The sequence below is a fragment of the Eutrigla gurnardus genome, assembly GCF_963514095.1.
Source record: "Eutrigla gurnardus genome assembly, chromosome: 9".
NCBI classification, from domain to species: domain Eukaryota; kingdom Metazoa; phylum Chordata; class Actinopteri; order Perciformes; family Triglidae; genus Eutrigla; species Eutrigla gurnardus.
In genome coordinates, this window is record NC_139923.1 from 26,937,271 (window position 1) to 26,953,456 (window position 16,186).

Sequence of the window (16,186 nt, forward strand, 5' to 3'; positions counted from 1 at the left end):
TATCTGTATACCTGTTGTTTCACACATCAGTTTATCATATACTACAGTTTGAAGGCCGACGGTTTCTGTATGTGCCGACATCTGCCACGAGTGTTGTATTAATGTTCTAAAATGATGTCATATGCTCCTGTTTTTCGTGTTGCCTAACCCGGCCTACACGTGCGTGTCTGTCTCCTATTTGCAGAGGAGGGCATCAATCACGAGTGCAAGCTGTGTAACCAGATGTTTGATTCACCTGCCAAGCTGCTCTGCCACCTGATAGAGCACAGCTTTGAAGGCATGGGAGGTACCTTCAAGTGTCCCGTCTGCTTCACAGGTGAGACACACACACACACACACACACACACACACACACACACCGTCAAGGACAGTAGCAGTGAAAACGCCTCTTCACTTGTGTCCAATCTGCTTTGCATTCAAAAACACAGAGGCATATTTTATATGGAAGCATAAGAACAGTATAGAGACAATATACACACACACACACACACACACACACACACACACACACACAAACACATTGGTGTACCAGAAACCATTAACAATAGGAAAGGGAAAGTCAAAAACATAAATTTGGTTGCACTTAAGTCTTCTCCTGTAATTAATATTAATCATAAGAATTTACGGTTTTATCCTTATCTCGGTTTTATACTGAAGAATCCCTTAAAGTTAGTTAAACATTTAAACAAAAGACCTTAGCAGCAAAAGTATGGAGAGAAATAAAGACTCTTAACCGCGACATGGCCGAGTTTATGGCGATAAATTAAGAAAATGAATGTGGAGAACCCGATATACATACGTAGCAATGAGATCGTATTTGACTTTATTTCTATATCACTCATGAAACAGTCTACCTACTATAGACAATATTGCACTGCATGCTCTCTGTTCTAATCACAGATAGATAAGAAGCATGGCATGTTTTCCCCATGCCAGCCAGGAGAGTATGTCCCTTATTAAAGTGGCCACATCCCGTCACTTAAACATCGCAGCTGGAAGCAACGCTTTGCCCTTAAATTGGCTCAGTGCAGTTCTCTGAGTAATTATTAAGAGTTAATCAGAATCAGAATGCGTTAGTCATCCCTTGTACAGCTGCAGTTGTTCCATTAGAGGTAGGAAGGAAGGAAATAAGGATAGAAAGAATCGTGTTCATAAATATAGATAAAAAAATAATGACACCAAATCTATGTAGTGTAGCAGTAGGATCATGTTCGGAACATTCATTGTTTTAACATTTACCGTGGGAGTGATAGTCCAGCAGGGTGTCGCTTCTAATGAGTTCATGCAATATTACCTCCAAATATGCACAAGTACCTCGGCTCGCTGGAATCCACCCGAGGACCCGCACAAAATGCTGGATGACCAAATTAAGGACTGTGGCTTCGTTGTATTTCACCAGAAACTTCCCCTCTCCCATCTCTCGACTAGCCTCCCTCCCTCCCCCTTCCTCCCCGTCACTTCATCACTCCCCTTCCCCTCACTCTCCTTCCCCTCACTCAGTTGTTGAGTTTGTCTTGTGTTGTGTGCCTCCCCCCCCCCCCCTCCAGCCCCCAGGTACACAGCAACGCTTTAAACTTTAACTCTATTCCTTGGTGGCTTATGAATTAGTAAGATGGGCACCACTCCTATGGGGAGGCTTAATAATTCAACACATACACACTCACAGTGAAAACCAAAAGTTTACTGAAACAAAGGGGAGAGAAAGAAAGAGAGAGAGAGAAAATAAGTGTCTGAGACAACAGTGAAGCGGAACTTAAAAAAAGAAAAGGGGGAGGGGATAATTTATTGATAAATATCACAAGGTCTGCTGGGGATAGCTCTTCCTGTTTTCTCTCCTTGTATCTGGTACATATCGCTGCTCATCCACTCCTTAGTACCGGTGTAAACAGTACCTCAGTCCAGGGATCCTAATATGGATGAGTTCATTGTAATTAGTTCTGATCAGCAATCTGAAGCTTTATGTATGTACTCTATCCTTTCAGTCTTCTGGCAAATATGTTATCCAAACCAATTAGAAACTGGAGATTATTATTTTGTGTTGGATATAGAGCTCATATTCAGCTATAAGTAAATTAAACGTTAAAAGTAAAGAAGGGGCAGGACATGATCAGCTTAGCTTCCTCCTGTCCCTCCTCCAACTTGAATGATTTTATTGATTTATTTGTATTTTTGTTTTCTCTTTTTCATATTTGTATGACGTATTTTATGTCATGTAAATACTTTTTTATTCAAGGAAAATAAAGATCAGAGAGGTGGCTAATATTCCCAGAAGAAAACTTTATTACGATGCTAACAACCGGCATTTATGCTAGCTAACTTCCCATGAATGTAGGCATTTCATTTTCTAATGAATACATCACAACGTGTGACTACGTGACAAGGTCCTTAGGGTGTTGATGCTGTTGATGGTTATTGTTGGTTTTAGTTATATGGGGCTAAATTGTTTATTGATCGGGGGCGGTCGGGCTAAGATGCTAGCGGTAGCTTAGATGCCGGTTGTTAGCTTCTTAATAAAGTAGCACATCTACGACTTTATAAAGCGCAAATTAGCTACTTTTTTCTCTTTTTTCCCTCCAGTGGTCCTAATCCTAATCCGTTGTAGCCCCTCCCTAAAGATAATCAACACTTCATAACGTGCGCTGTGTCTTCCCTCCCAGTGTTCGTGCAGGCCAACAAGCTCCAGCAACACATTTTCGCCGTCCACGGCCAGGAAGACAAGATCTACGACTGTTCCCAGTGTCCGCAGAAGTTCTTCTTCCAGACAGAACTACAGGTCGGTGCCCTTACTTCCATCTTGACCTTTACCTAAAACCCAATATGGGTTGAGAAGGGGGTGAACCCCCCTCCCTCCCCTTTCTTTCTAGGCTTCCAACCATCCCTCAATAACCTCCTTCCATCTGTACACCCCCCCCTCCACCCTCTCTCCATCCCTCGGCCCGTCTCTGTCCATCTCTCCTCACGAGGTCCAGGGTTCTGGCAGGCCTCATGTCATTAGAGCGTATGAAAGAGGAAGAGAGGATATAAGTCACCCAAGAGTAGGTCTGGGATGATGTAAACCTCCTCCTCCTCTTGTAGACCTTTAGTTTAGTGACAAGTCTGCAGGCCAAACAAGTGTAGCTGAATTGCATTGAGGAGAAAATCTCCAACGCTACTTTTACTGGTCTTTAACAATTCCACTAGACAGATACAGATATGAATAATCCATTACTACCACATAGGATTTCAGGTTCGGTGTGTATTTATTTATTTGCAGGTTATTATGCTGGAATATTCCAGAGTTGTGTTTCAGCTCAGTATTATTGGCCCCTCTTTAACTTCTCCGTCCGTGACCTTGTGGCGTAAAAGTCGACCTCAGAAGGAAACGAGTCGAGCTTGAAAGCAAATAACATCGATGTCTTATCAGCCGTTTACTTGATGGTTGATTCCTTTGAAAAAGGACGCTGAAAGAACGAAATCCGATCGACGGAAATCTACCAGGGATTATTTGAATTGACAAAGACCTGCCACCACACACACACACACACACACACACACACATGCACAAGTGGCAGTGATGTAGGGCCGGAGGTGGTGGGCATATGGCTGGCCAGTCCATTTAACAGCAGGGTGACTGCTGGACCCTGTCGGTTAATGTCCACACACAGGCACCGCTCACACCTCGCTCACTCCCACTCACCTCCACACACACACACACACACACACACACACACACACTCACACACACACACACACACACACACACTCACACACACACACACACACACACACACACACACAGATGACTCCTCTCCACAACATCTTTATGGACTGATGAATTGTTGCGTTGGGCGTATCACGGAGGTTTAGTTTGGATCTCTCACAAAGCAGACCACGTACTGTTGGTTTGGTCTGCTTTTCCCTTTTCCTTGAATGAATACATTGTATAATAATAAAAAATTAAGAAGAATAAATGTGCAAAATCCAACCCATTCAAAAGAGGGCTGTCAATACAATAATAAGAGAGTAAGTGCTAGAACATATAAGTGAAATTAAGAATAATGCAAATTAGAGAATTAGTACCCATAATAATAATTAGAATTACATCAATTAAATTTGATTTCAGCTTCTGTCCACAGAGTTTAAATCTGATAGCTTTTTTATTCCATAATTTTTTGAGCACAGTTTAAAAAAATGTGCATATAATTGTATTTGAAAACCCAAAAGTAGGCATACAAAATGACTGGTCTGCATTATAGGTAAGTCCCAAACCATTAAGATCTTTAAAAACAAGTAAGAGGACATTCAAATATATTCTAAGAGATACTGGGAGCTAATGGAGTGTAGTTACAGCCATTAAAACATCCAGCAGCACAGTTCTGAATAAGTTAAAATATTTAAATTGACTGTTTTGGCCAGAAAAGAGGCTCCAATCTATTTGATATACATGAATACATGTTAGAGGTTACTCTATTATTGCTGTTATTACAAGTCAGTGTTTACTATTTAATCTTGGCTTCTCGTATTAATCTTAAATTGACTCAACAACTGAGAGCATATGTTCGGGTCAGATGAGTTTAATTCTGTCGTTTTCACATTCCAGCTAAGTTGAGCTCAGTTCAACATCTTTCCTCCGTCAGCTCCTCGTTTTACCTCTTTAGCTGCTGCACTCAGGCTATATCCATCTTGTTACACTTTGGAGCTGGCCTAAGAGTGTGTGTGTGTGTGTGTGTGTGTGTGTGTGTGTGTGTGTGTGTGTGTGTGTGTGTGTGTGTGTGTGTGTGTGTGTGTGTGTGTGTGTGTGTGTGTGTTTGTGTGTGAAAACCTTGCAGTCCAAGCCCAACGTGCCACAGCTCCATTGCCCTATGGGAGGGCTCTCTAAGTGGGCTAGACAGAAAGGCTGACTGGGGGAGATGGAGAGCTACAACCATGGAGGTTAATGCCACTGCTAGCTGTTATCGTGTGTGTGTGTGTGTGTGTGTGTGTGTGTGTGTGTGTGTGTGTGTGTGTGTGTGTGTGTGTGTGTGTGTGTGTGTGTGTGTGTGTGTGTGTGTGTGTGTGTGTGTGTGTGTGTGTGTGTGTGTGTGTGTGTGTGATGGGGTAATTTGTGTGTATTTTAATGAGGTGCGGATGGATGAAGGAGGCTGGTTGGCCAGCGAGAAAAGGCTTTGGCCTCTTTCAACCCCTCAGAGGGGCCATATGATGTCAAGCTCTCTCTCTCTCTCTCTCTCTCTCTCTCTCTCTCTCTCTCTCTCTCTCACACACTCCCAAGGGTCACTCCTGCACGGACACGTCGCTGCATCACCCTCTCTCCCCCCTGATTGCTCTCCCTCAGTACCCGTCTCCGTCCCTCCCTCCGCAAGACCTCTGCTTCCTGTCTCACCCCTCCATCCGTCTCCAGCACATACACAGTTCTTCCTGTCTTCCTCCCTCTCTCTCCGGCTCCCCCCCCCCCATGTCTGTCCCAGAAGAACCAGCCCCTATGCATATTTTAGCCCCTCTCCTCTCTTCCTCTCTTCTGTGCCTCTCCCCAGTGCCCCATAAATAGTGCAGACGTAAGCTGGTAAATAAGAGATGTTTTGGTGTGTGTGTGTGTGTGTGTGTGTGTGTGTGTAAATAAGAAATGCTGTGGCCCTGATCAGTGAGGTCCTTCTGGATCTCTCCCTGTCTTTACTCCCAGACTCCCCGGACTGTTCTCATTCTGTTTAGTTTCTTTCTTTCAATTAGCATCACAGTAAGAAACGTGTTGTTTTTCCCATTCATGTTTGTGAAATGTCAGTTTTTCCACCACTAGCAAACAGTGGTTTTTGCATTCATTCAATATGTTTTAATATATATATATATATATATATACTTATTACTCCATTATCTCCAGCATGTTTCTATGCTTCCCTCTGGTAGAAGTGAAATATTCATCCAGTAATCAGCGCTGACTCTTCTATGTTACATTCCCTGACAGACCTCTTGATCTTCACCTTCGTTTTTAGGCCTCCAGGGGGTGCTATACCACCAGCTCCTGCCCTTAATGCTACCTCCTCTTCCTTGCTCCATCCATCACACTTGCATTCCTCTCCGCTCATCTCTTATTTTTTTTCCTGCCTGTTGTGCTACACAATTTCCTTTAACACTAGTAAATATTTAAACAGCGCTCGATGGGCGGATTGCCGGTCAGATGAATAAATGGATGGATGTGTGGATCCTTTCGTTTGTTGGTGTGTTGATTCCCTCCACTGAATCCCACCCCTCCCTCCCCTCTCCCAGCGGTGTTGAATATTTGAGAGTTAGACGCATACACAATCACAAAGATCTGCTCCCTCGTAGACCCGGTTAAAAGAACATGCAGTGTACACAACAGGATGGATGGAAATCTGGGAAAGGCAGACATACGGACAGTCAACTGTAAAAAGGTCTAATGGCTATGATTTCTACATTTCAACACATGTGGAGATGCCACATCAGTGACGTGGTATTAATTTTTCTCCAGCCAGTACGGAGCAGCTTCTCAGCAGCTACCATGTGTTGTCTATATACCTGGAATATGACGGGAACATATGGAAAGCTTTTCCCCTCGGAGCCAAAGTAATGAATAAAAATCCTTTTTTTGGTAGTTAATGCGGAGCAGAGAATAGCTTGCCAGCTTCAATACCTGCGGTTGGGATTAGAGCGGTGTGTGTGTGTGTGTGTGTGTGTGTGTGTGTGTGTGTGTGTGTGTGTGTGTGTGTGTGTGTCTGTGTGTGTGTGTGTGTGTGTGTGTGTGTGTGTGTGTGTGAGAAACGAGCTGTGTTTAGCAGTCTGTCTGTGAATAATGTTGTCTTTGTCTGAATCTAAGAGTCTCACTGTCTCCCTCTAACTGAATTATGGAAAGGTGTGGATGTGGCTGAACTGGCAATAAGGTGTGTGTGTGTGTGTGTGTGTGTGTGTGTGTGTGTGTGTGTGTGTGTGTGTGTGTGTGTGTGTGTGTGTGTGTTCACCATTGTCTCTGGATGTTGCTGTCAGTTGTGAGTGTTGTGTCGAGCCATAGTGTGTGCTCTCTGATCCTTGTATTCAGTGGCTCCCTTGGTGTGTGTGTGTGTGTGTGTGTGTGTGTGTGTGTGTGTGTGTGTGTGTGTGTGTGTGTGTGTGTGTGTGTGTGTGTGTGTGTGTGTGTGTGTGTGTGTGTGTGTGTGTGTGTGTGTGTGTGTGTGTGTGTGTGTGTGAATTTGATCCGTAGATCCCTGTGGTGTTCCAGGGGAGCGTACTCAGCTGCCCCACCGCTCACTGGGAGACTCTGTGTTATTAGAATGGGGACCTGGGATAGACACAGACACACAAACATGCACATGTACACACACACACACACACACACACACTCTTACCTCCCTGAATCCCTGGACTTGCAGCAGGGGAAAGAGAGACAGAAACAAAAGGAGATTCAAAGAGAGAGGTAGAGAAACAAAGGGAGAAAGACTACAGGCCTTACCTGATACAACTACCACAGAACCACAGCCAGTACTATCTCATCTCGACGAGGCCTACTTCTTTTGCAGAGCACTATCTAAACAACCTCAATTATGGAAGTAATAGTACAAAACTTGCGTTAAAAAAACAAGAGGCAAAGCAACAATAGAAGGTAGAGCTTTCGTTTCATCCAACTGTTCTCTTCTGTTTCTGCAGACGTCTTGTTTCCTTCCCTCTCCGACCACCCGAGGAAACATTGCATACAAATTGTGTCCGCGGATGTTTTAGCACTGTTGAGCTTCTCGTAGTATTCATTGTTCCACACTGTGTGTGTGAATGCAAAGCACATTCGGTTCACGCTGGATTATGAAAGGAAGAAAGAAAACCTCGATATGGGAGCAGTTAATCATCTGTAACGACGACGATGTTGTGTATGTGAGACAGTAAAAAGTGCATACACAGTGGATCCCGGCAGACAGAGAGAGAGGGGGGGGGGATCTGTCAAAAGAATTGACTTGTGCTTTGATGTAAAGCGGAGGAACAAACAGACGGATGCAGAGTGAGATAAAGAGGGGAAAGAGAAGCAGAGGTGGGGACAAATACAAAGGAATTACACTCTGTGAGCCAGCACCTGGGGGGTTTCTAACAGACTGGACCATGTTCCTGTCATCTGGATTGTGTGTGTGTGTGTGTGTGTGTGTGTGGGTGTGGGTGTGGGTGTGTGTGTGTGTGTGACAGGTGAACAGAGCCGATGTTACAGAACCGGACAGACTCTGCGTGGCAGAAAGTATAATACAGAGTTTCTGTTGCCCCGCGTGTGAACGGCTGGTTTATGCATTGTCTTTTCTCTTTTTGCACATCCACGGAGGCTGAACTGAGTTCTTGTTTCATGCGTTTCATTGGAAGCATGACCAGTATTAGTGAATTATATTTTTTTGACACGTGACTGAAGTTGTCAACTGTTGAAAGGCAGCTTTAATACATCTCCGAGTCCGTATCCAACCGGTTTTGTCACATGAAGTCTTGTTTCTTAGAATATAATGAAAACTATCAAAACATTTTAGGGTTTTCTGAAGATTTTCACTTTTCTATCATGCAAGAGTATAAAAAAACGTTCACAATTGAAGAGCTGGAACCAGATGATCTTTGGCATTTTTCATGATATAGTCAAATATTGGTGACTAATCAATGAATTGACTTCAGCTCTATGTGTGTCTGTTGCTTTAAACCAAACCAACATGATAAAGTTATGATTTCAGTATTTCTAGAGGCCTTTTTTTCAGCAAAGATTAAACAAACTAAAATATTATTCATCTGAACTTTGCAATGATGAAGTCAACGACCCCCCCCCCCCCCCGAAGAAATCAATGTCCTGTTTAGATTTGCATTCGTCCTCCACATACCCCCCCCCCCCCCCCCCCCCCCCCCACGTTATTCCTCCCTCTCATCACACGTCAACCCGACTTCATTCTCTCTTCGCTCATCCATCTTCGTGTCGGTGCTCCCTCTCTTCATTCTGCCAGTTTAGGGTGTTCGTTGTAATCAAAAAAAAAAAAGAGCTGGGCCCCCCGGGGACCCGCGGGGATCGGGCGTGCGCTGTAATATGACAGTGACACGGAAAGCCGGCACGCTCTGCTGACTCGAGAGCTCATGTGTGCGTTGGACGAGATCGTGTCTATGTATTTATTCCAACACGCGTAACCTTTAATGCATTTTTCATTTATGTCGGCCTGACATTCGGCATTGTCCACTGTGTGTGTGTGTGTGTGTGTGTGTGTGTGTGTGTGTGTGTGTGTGTGTGTGTGTGTGTGTGTGTGTGTGTGTGTCTGTGTCTGTGTGTGTGTGTGTGTGTGTGTGTGTGTGTGTCTGTGTCTGTGTGTGTGTGTGTGTGTGTGTGTGTGTGTGTGTCTGTGTCTGTGTGTGTGTGTGTGTGTATCTGTGTCTGTGACCTGCCTGCATTTTTATGGGTCTGTTTTTGGATGCTTTGTTGGGCTGTTTGTCACCCATGTCTGCAGGCTCCAGTCCTCATCTGGCACTCAGCTTCCCAGTCTGTAAGGACCACATTCCTCAGCCCTGAGTGTGTGTGTGTGTGTGTGTGTGTGTGTGTGTGTGTGTGTGTGTGTGTGTGAGAGAGAGAGAGAGAGAGAGAGAGAGAGAGAGAGAATCCACTCTTACGCCACCTTTTTCCGTTAAAATGATCAGAACTATCGCTCCTTTTTTTCAGAAACGTCGTTAGTGTAAAAGGTTTTTGTAGACGGGATCGAGGCGTTCTGCCTCCAAGGGAGAGCCTGGAAGCCGGAACGTGTTGTGTGCGCGACCCGCCACATTTAAAAAAAGCTCAGAAGAAGAAGTTTCATGTAATGATGCAGAGCAACTTCACTTGAAGAGCTTGAAGAGTCGATAAAGAAACTGTTGTGTGCATTAGGGCGGGGGTACTATTATATTTACAATACTTATGTAATACTTCACACTACCAGCAACGCCGTTGTGTTACACGTCACACTCCCTCTGGTTCTGCTATGTGAGATTCATGTTTTTGAGCACATTCTCCTCTATAACGGTGTGACTCACATGTGCCATGTGGTGCACAGGAGTGATCGTCTTAACTGTTCTGGATGTGAGGTCACTTCCTCTAAAGGCTTCCAGCGGGGAGGTCTCTATTTTGGGTTTGTGTTGACTCGGTCCAGACCTGGCCCACTCGCTGCCAGGAGCAATGGGCGAGGGGAAGTCCCCCGGGAGAAAGAGAGGGAGGGAGGGAGCCGGTCCAAACAGGACGTGGTCAGGGAGGTCGCCCTGGGCGGCGTGACGGAGGATGGAACAGAGAAGGGAGCTAAAGTAGGTTTAAGGAGGAAGAGAGATGATGAGGAGAGCGATGGGGACGGACAGCGGGAGAGGAGCAGGGAATACATGTCGGACGCAGGGGGGGGCGTTTATTTTCGATCTGCTCCCGAGGCAGCATCCTGTCCTGGACGGGTGGGGCTAAAGACAAGCCAGGGAGCGGAGGAAGAGGGCTAAGACAGTCCATCTGCTAGTCCCAGACACACACACACACACACACACAGGCAGACATAGACACACACTCTGTTGGAAAAGTGTCAACTCTGAGCTATAAATAAGCTGAACCCAAAGAAGACCACAAGGCGACTTAGGTGATTTTTCATTTGGTGTTAAAAACAGCAGTGGAGGTGGGGTACACACACACACACACACACACACACACACTAATACACACACAGCGTTTGGACTGCCTCCAATTACCCCCACATACACACACATTTGACACAAATTTACATCCTGACAGACACTCACTTGCTGATACATGGAGGCAGCACACACACACACAGACACACACACACACACAGACACACGTTAAAGATGACAGTGGTGCTCCTCCACGCTTCTAGAACATAACCATCCCCACCGCAGCATGAATGCACACGCACACATTTAGCATGTAATGCAGGACAAGACAGATTACATTTTCTCTTATCTCTATCTCCGTTTCCTCTGTTGCACCCTTCTCCTATCCCACGAGAGACAGTGTGTGTGTGTGTGGGTGTGTGTGTGTGTGTTTGCGTACTTTTGTGTATTCTAGCCAAATTCTTCATTTGCATTATGTGTGCATGTGCTCTTAGCTGTGAGTGCCAGCCCGTGAATGCATTCCTGTGTGTGTGTGTGTGTGTGTGTGTGTGTGTGTGTGTGTGTGTGTGTGTGTGTGTGTGTGTGTGTGTGTGTGTGTGTGTGTGTGTGTGTGTGTGTGTGTGTGTGTGTGTGTGTGTGTGCGGGTAATGCGACAGGGCCATATTTCCCTTGGGTCCAGGGCTCTGCAGGCTTTCGCCTTGCTCTCTCTAAGCAGTTTAGGAAAAACAATGACAGGCCTCTGTATTGACTGGTCTGGTCTGGTCTGGCCTGGAAGACGGGCTCTTCTCACAACAGCACACACACCCTCCGCTATGAAAAGAACAGTAGAAATATGATGAAATAAAGTCCAAACAGATCCCTCTTCCTATGTAGATAATGTAAGCCATTCAGCCAAACCAGCACATTCTATAGAAACGACTCCACTCTTCCTTTTTGAATGAATAGAATTGCCACACACACACACACACACACACTTCCAGAAGGTTGCGTAACATTTATCCACTTTGCCGGAAGGCTTTTATTGTGAAGCTCCGCACTAATCAGGCTTGTGAACACAAGATATACACACATGTATATATGTATATATATATATATATATATATACAGTATATACAGTCTTCTCCTCCTCCTCCTTCGCTCTTCCTTCTGTCACCCTTCTTCTTTTTTTTCCTCTAGAATATATCAATTACTCTGCTGTAGAGCAGATGTCACACTGAGACACACGCACACACTTCTGATCGATTGCTGTGCTTCATAATCAATACGGAGCTCCCGACAACAACATAAATGAAGAGATGTAAGCAGGAGATGTCATAGGGTGTGTGTGTGTGTGTGTGTGTGTGTGTGTGTGTGTGTGTGTTGTATGACCGGCTGTCATCCATCCATCCCTCCATTACATTCCTCCCTCATCTCCGTATTCTCCCTCCTCTCCTCTGGGCTATTTGCAGCAGTCCACTGCAGCGCTGCAAGCTCCTCCAGGGAGTGAACGTGGCCTCCCTCCCTCCTTCCATCCCTCCCTCCCTCCCTCCCCTGTCCCTTCCCTCCATCCCTCAGCTCCATCTTCAAATCAATACGGCAGCAGTAGGACCCAAATAACCAAGGGAAAACACTCTCTCTCTCTCTTATGTCTCTAGTTCTTTCCTTCCTACATCCCCCTTTTTCCCCGTTGAAACCCTTCCACCACTGAGTCACGCTACCAAGCCTCATATTTGACCTCAAACATTAGAGGTCACACATGAGGCAAAGGTGCGATGACAAAAGCCAGACGTGGATGTGCTCTTCCAGGAAACGGGACCGGACACGAATCCTCTCCTCTAGGTGTTTTAACACACGGTCACATGGAGAGGAATGAGCCTGACCTCTTCTGGCCATGCGAGGAAATGCAGCCAGTTGGAGCGTTGGAGGCTGAGGATGGGAGACAAACGAGACACAGAGAGAGAGAGAGGAGGCTTTTTTTCTATCATAATGGGGTCAGTGGTTCCAAATGAGCTCTGCTTCCTCACACACACACACACACGAATACAGAAACACTTATTTTTCACGTTCCCGTTCATTATTTTTGTCATTTGCTCATCCATTTCTTTGCAGCCCCCCTTTGACCAGGACATTAATACCCTTTAGTTTCCCCTGGACGGGCTCGCCCGGTCTCTAAAGCACAGTGACAGACTCTCTCGTATGGCGTCCTCTCTCCATGTGCATCCCCGCTCGCTCGCTCGCCCTCGCTCGCATCACCAGACGGCTCAGCTGAACATGCACGGCGAGATAAGAGCCATAGAATGACAAATAAGTATTTATCAACCCCAAAACCCCGTATAATCCCTCACATTTCTGTCCCCATCCACCCCTCCTCGCCTCTCTGTTCCGTTCATCCCCCTATCCCCTCCTCTCTTTTTTCATTCTCCCATCCGCTAGTCTTTTTTTTTTCTGGAGTAGGGCCTATCTGTGTGAGAGAGAGCGATTAATCTGAGAAAGCTGCTTTTAGTGGTGGTGAAGGGTGGAGGGGGGGGCGTTGATTGGGAAGATCTCATTGGGAATTGTGTGTGTGTATGTGTGTGTGTGTGAGAGAGAGTGAGAGTGTGTACTGTGTGTGTGAAGATGCAGGAGGATAGCGGAGGATTTCAGAGGGAATTTGTGTGAGAGAGGGAGAGAGGGAATATTTTGCAGGGAGAAAGCTGAATAGTCTGGGGAGGATGAGGAGAGAGGAGGAGGAAAACATCCTAGTGGAAATTTCTCTGGTGTACACACACACACACACACACACACACACACACACACAGACAAATTCCCAGAGAAATCTTTCCAATCATCTCCCACACACACACACACACACACACACACACACATGTACAGACAGTATCTCCCCAGCTTTAGATGTGATTCGAGCTAAATTCCAAACCAGCAAATCCAGATTATCATGAGTTCAGTTCCCCGTTGTAGCTGATATGGAGCAGCCACAGAGGACTGATTGTGTGTGTGTGTGTGTGTGTGTGTGTGTGTGTGTGTGTGTGTGAGCGGTTTCTTGTCCATCATTCACACGTACAAATCCATCTCTGGATCTTCACCTAGAGATGGCTGGTTCAGGCTCCACCTTTGTGCACTCGCCGCTGTTTCTGAATTTTAATTTTTGGGGAGGTGTAAAAAAAAAAAGGTGTTTTTTTTTGTTGCATTGTGATTACGTATTGATGTGTAGTGCACTGATGCCTTTGGAGAGATGTGAGTGCAGGCGTCTCCGCGGTATGTGAGACGCTCTCTGTGAAATATTAATCACAATATCAAAAGACGCGAGGGTTTCACAGATGAATAAACAAATCGAGGCGCCGGGTTCCCACCGATAAGGAATAAAAGAAAACCAGAACAAATACCATGTGATCTGTAATTAGTTGACCAAAACAGAACAGGTTCTGCTTTCATTCAGATGACAAGGTTTTATTGTGTGTCCATATGTGCAAAAAATATAACAGTGTAAAAATATAAGTCAGCTTGCTCTCTCAAATTGATGCAAAATATCATAATCTTCCACTCCATTGTGCCGGCAACAATACCCCAGCGCTGTACCACCCGTTTCTGTTTTGCCTCCTCTGCTCGTTTCTTCCTCTCCATTCTCCTCGTTTCCACTTCCTCCCTCAGAATTTGTATAAAGCGAGGAGGCCTTGCTGTCTGTGCTGTGGGAGGCGGTTGTGTTTCTGTTCTATTATTGGGTGGGGGGTGCGAGTGGAAAGCACTATGCTCACGTAGCCCATTATTTCTCTCATCATGTGTCCTCACTTTTTCCCTCTCCCTCCCCCCTCCCCCCTCCCTCTCTCCCCACAGAACCACACACTGAGTCAGCACGCGCAGTGAGACCGAGGCCCGGCAGGATCTCTCGGCTCAGCCGGGGCCCCCGACCCGGAGCCGGCAGGGGACTCCCATCTCCACATCACAGCCAATCAAAGTGTCATTTGCTACTCACATGTAAAAGTCTAACGATCGCGCCACTGGGCGCGGCTATTAGGAGCAGCGGGGGAAAGGAATATTAATGGGATATGCTATTAAATAAAGAAAGGAAAAAAGTGGGTGAGAGAAACGGTAAGAGCTAGATGAAGGAAGACGAGAGTGAGAAAAGGTATTGTACTTGCAGTATTTTTTATTGTCCCTAACCCCCTCCCCTTATAACCCCACTGGCTTCCCCCTCCTCCTCCCCTCCCCCTTCCCTCTCCTCCCCAGCTTCACTCCCCAGGTCAGGCATTTTATTTTTTTTAACAAATAGAAAAGGAAAAAAAGAAAGAAAACCTTTGTTTTGGGATTTTTTTTTTAAATAGGTTGTAGGAACAAAGCTTCACCTTTCGCCCCTCAGTTGTTTATCGTATCGTATTTACTTCATAGGTGCCAATTTCTTTGATTTTCTTTCTGCCATACGCGCTTATTCTTTGTTTTCATTTTTGTACCTTTCATTTCTCGCCGTCGGTAGGTACTTGTGCTGTGTTGTGATTGTTCGTTTGCCAGTCGTAATATTCCTGAGTTACCCCCCCCCCCCCCCCACCTCCAACTCTCCTTTTTATGATTATTGTTATATATATATTTTTCCTTTTTGTAATTACTATCAAAAAAAGACATCAAACAAAATAAAGTGCAGAAAACCATACAGATGTTTCTTTTTTGTTTTGACTGGGTTTTCCAGTCTCTATGGGGCCTATAATGGTTATTGTAAAAATGAATATCATCGATTTCAGTGCGTCTGGTCAATGACTGCTTTTTAAATGTGAATTAACCAGATTGCAATAATCTAGTACAGAAAAAAAGATAAAACAAATAAATAAATGACAAATAAAGAAATCCTGTGTGATGTGCATTTATTCAATACTAATTAATGTCTAACATTCAACTGCAGGACTCAAGGAAATACTAATGTGGATCATCAATATTCAGATGAAATGATCTGAAACGAAACACCAAAAGCCCCGGAGGGAGCTTTGTTGAATGTGAGCCGCTACACTTTTTACATAAACGTCACGATGCTATGCATCGGTCAGGTCGGGTGAGACGAAAGTAACATGAGATATGGACTTGAACTGTTTAATATTATTGTATTTGTGAAACATGTCTGCCAACATCCTTGTCTTCTATCTCAATGAAAAAACGATTATATTTCCACAGGATCACGTTGTAAAACATTGATTCAGATTCACAACTTTGACAAACATACATTACATTTGCTCCATTGCTGAAGTTACTATAGAAGTAATGAAGAACTCTGTCGTGGTGTTTGGAGGGAGATCTTTCACCTCGACTAAAAAGCTGAACAACTGAACTCATTTGTATCAAATTTGAAGTAAAGAAATCACAGCCAGATTCTTAACCAACGGCGTGAGGAGCTGAAGGACCAAGAAGACCAACAGACACGATGACTAGGAAGAGCCATCCAGTTTACTATCATGGTGGAAAAGTGAAAAATAGAGACATATACTAATATTGTTTTTATTTATTTTATTTGCAGGGAGACCTTATAATTTATATTATCTTATTGTAGATTATTTGATTGGTTTTCACACAAAAAAAATGTTTTTATCTGTAAGCATAGGCTAGCTCCAAACTTCTCCAAACTCCATTCAGAAAACAAGCATTTTAAAAGTTATTTGCTTGTCATCTTGCAGAC

The 16,186-nt window shown here is 44.8% G+C and overlaps 1 protein-coding gene across 2 annotated transcripts in view; it reads left to right on the forward strand.

Annotated features, from left to right (window-relative positions):
- znf423 (zinc finger protein 423) overlaps window positions 1-15,359 on the forward strand; it is a 118,245-nt gene extending 102,886 nt beyond the window's left edge. For both annotated transcript variants that reach the window (XM_084017577.1, XM_084017578.1), the window contains 3 exons: window positions 185-316; window positions 2,658-2,773; window positions 14,365-15,359. In XM_084017577.1, the coding sequence (XP_083873703.1) occupies window positions 185-316; window positions 2,658-2,773; window positions 14,365-14,394 (278 nt within the window). In that variant the 3' untranslated portion in view covers window positions 14,395-15,359. The remainder of the gene's footprint in view (window positions 1-184; window positions 317-2,657; window positions 2,774-14,364) is intronic.
- Window positions 15,360-16,186: the final 827 nt, after the last annotated feature.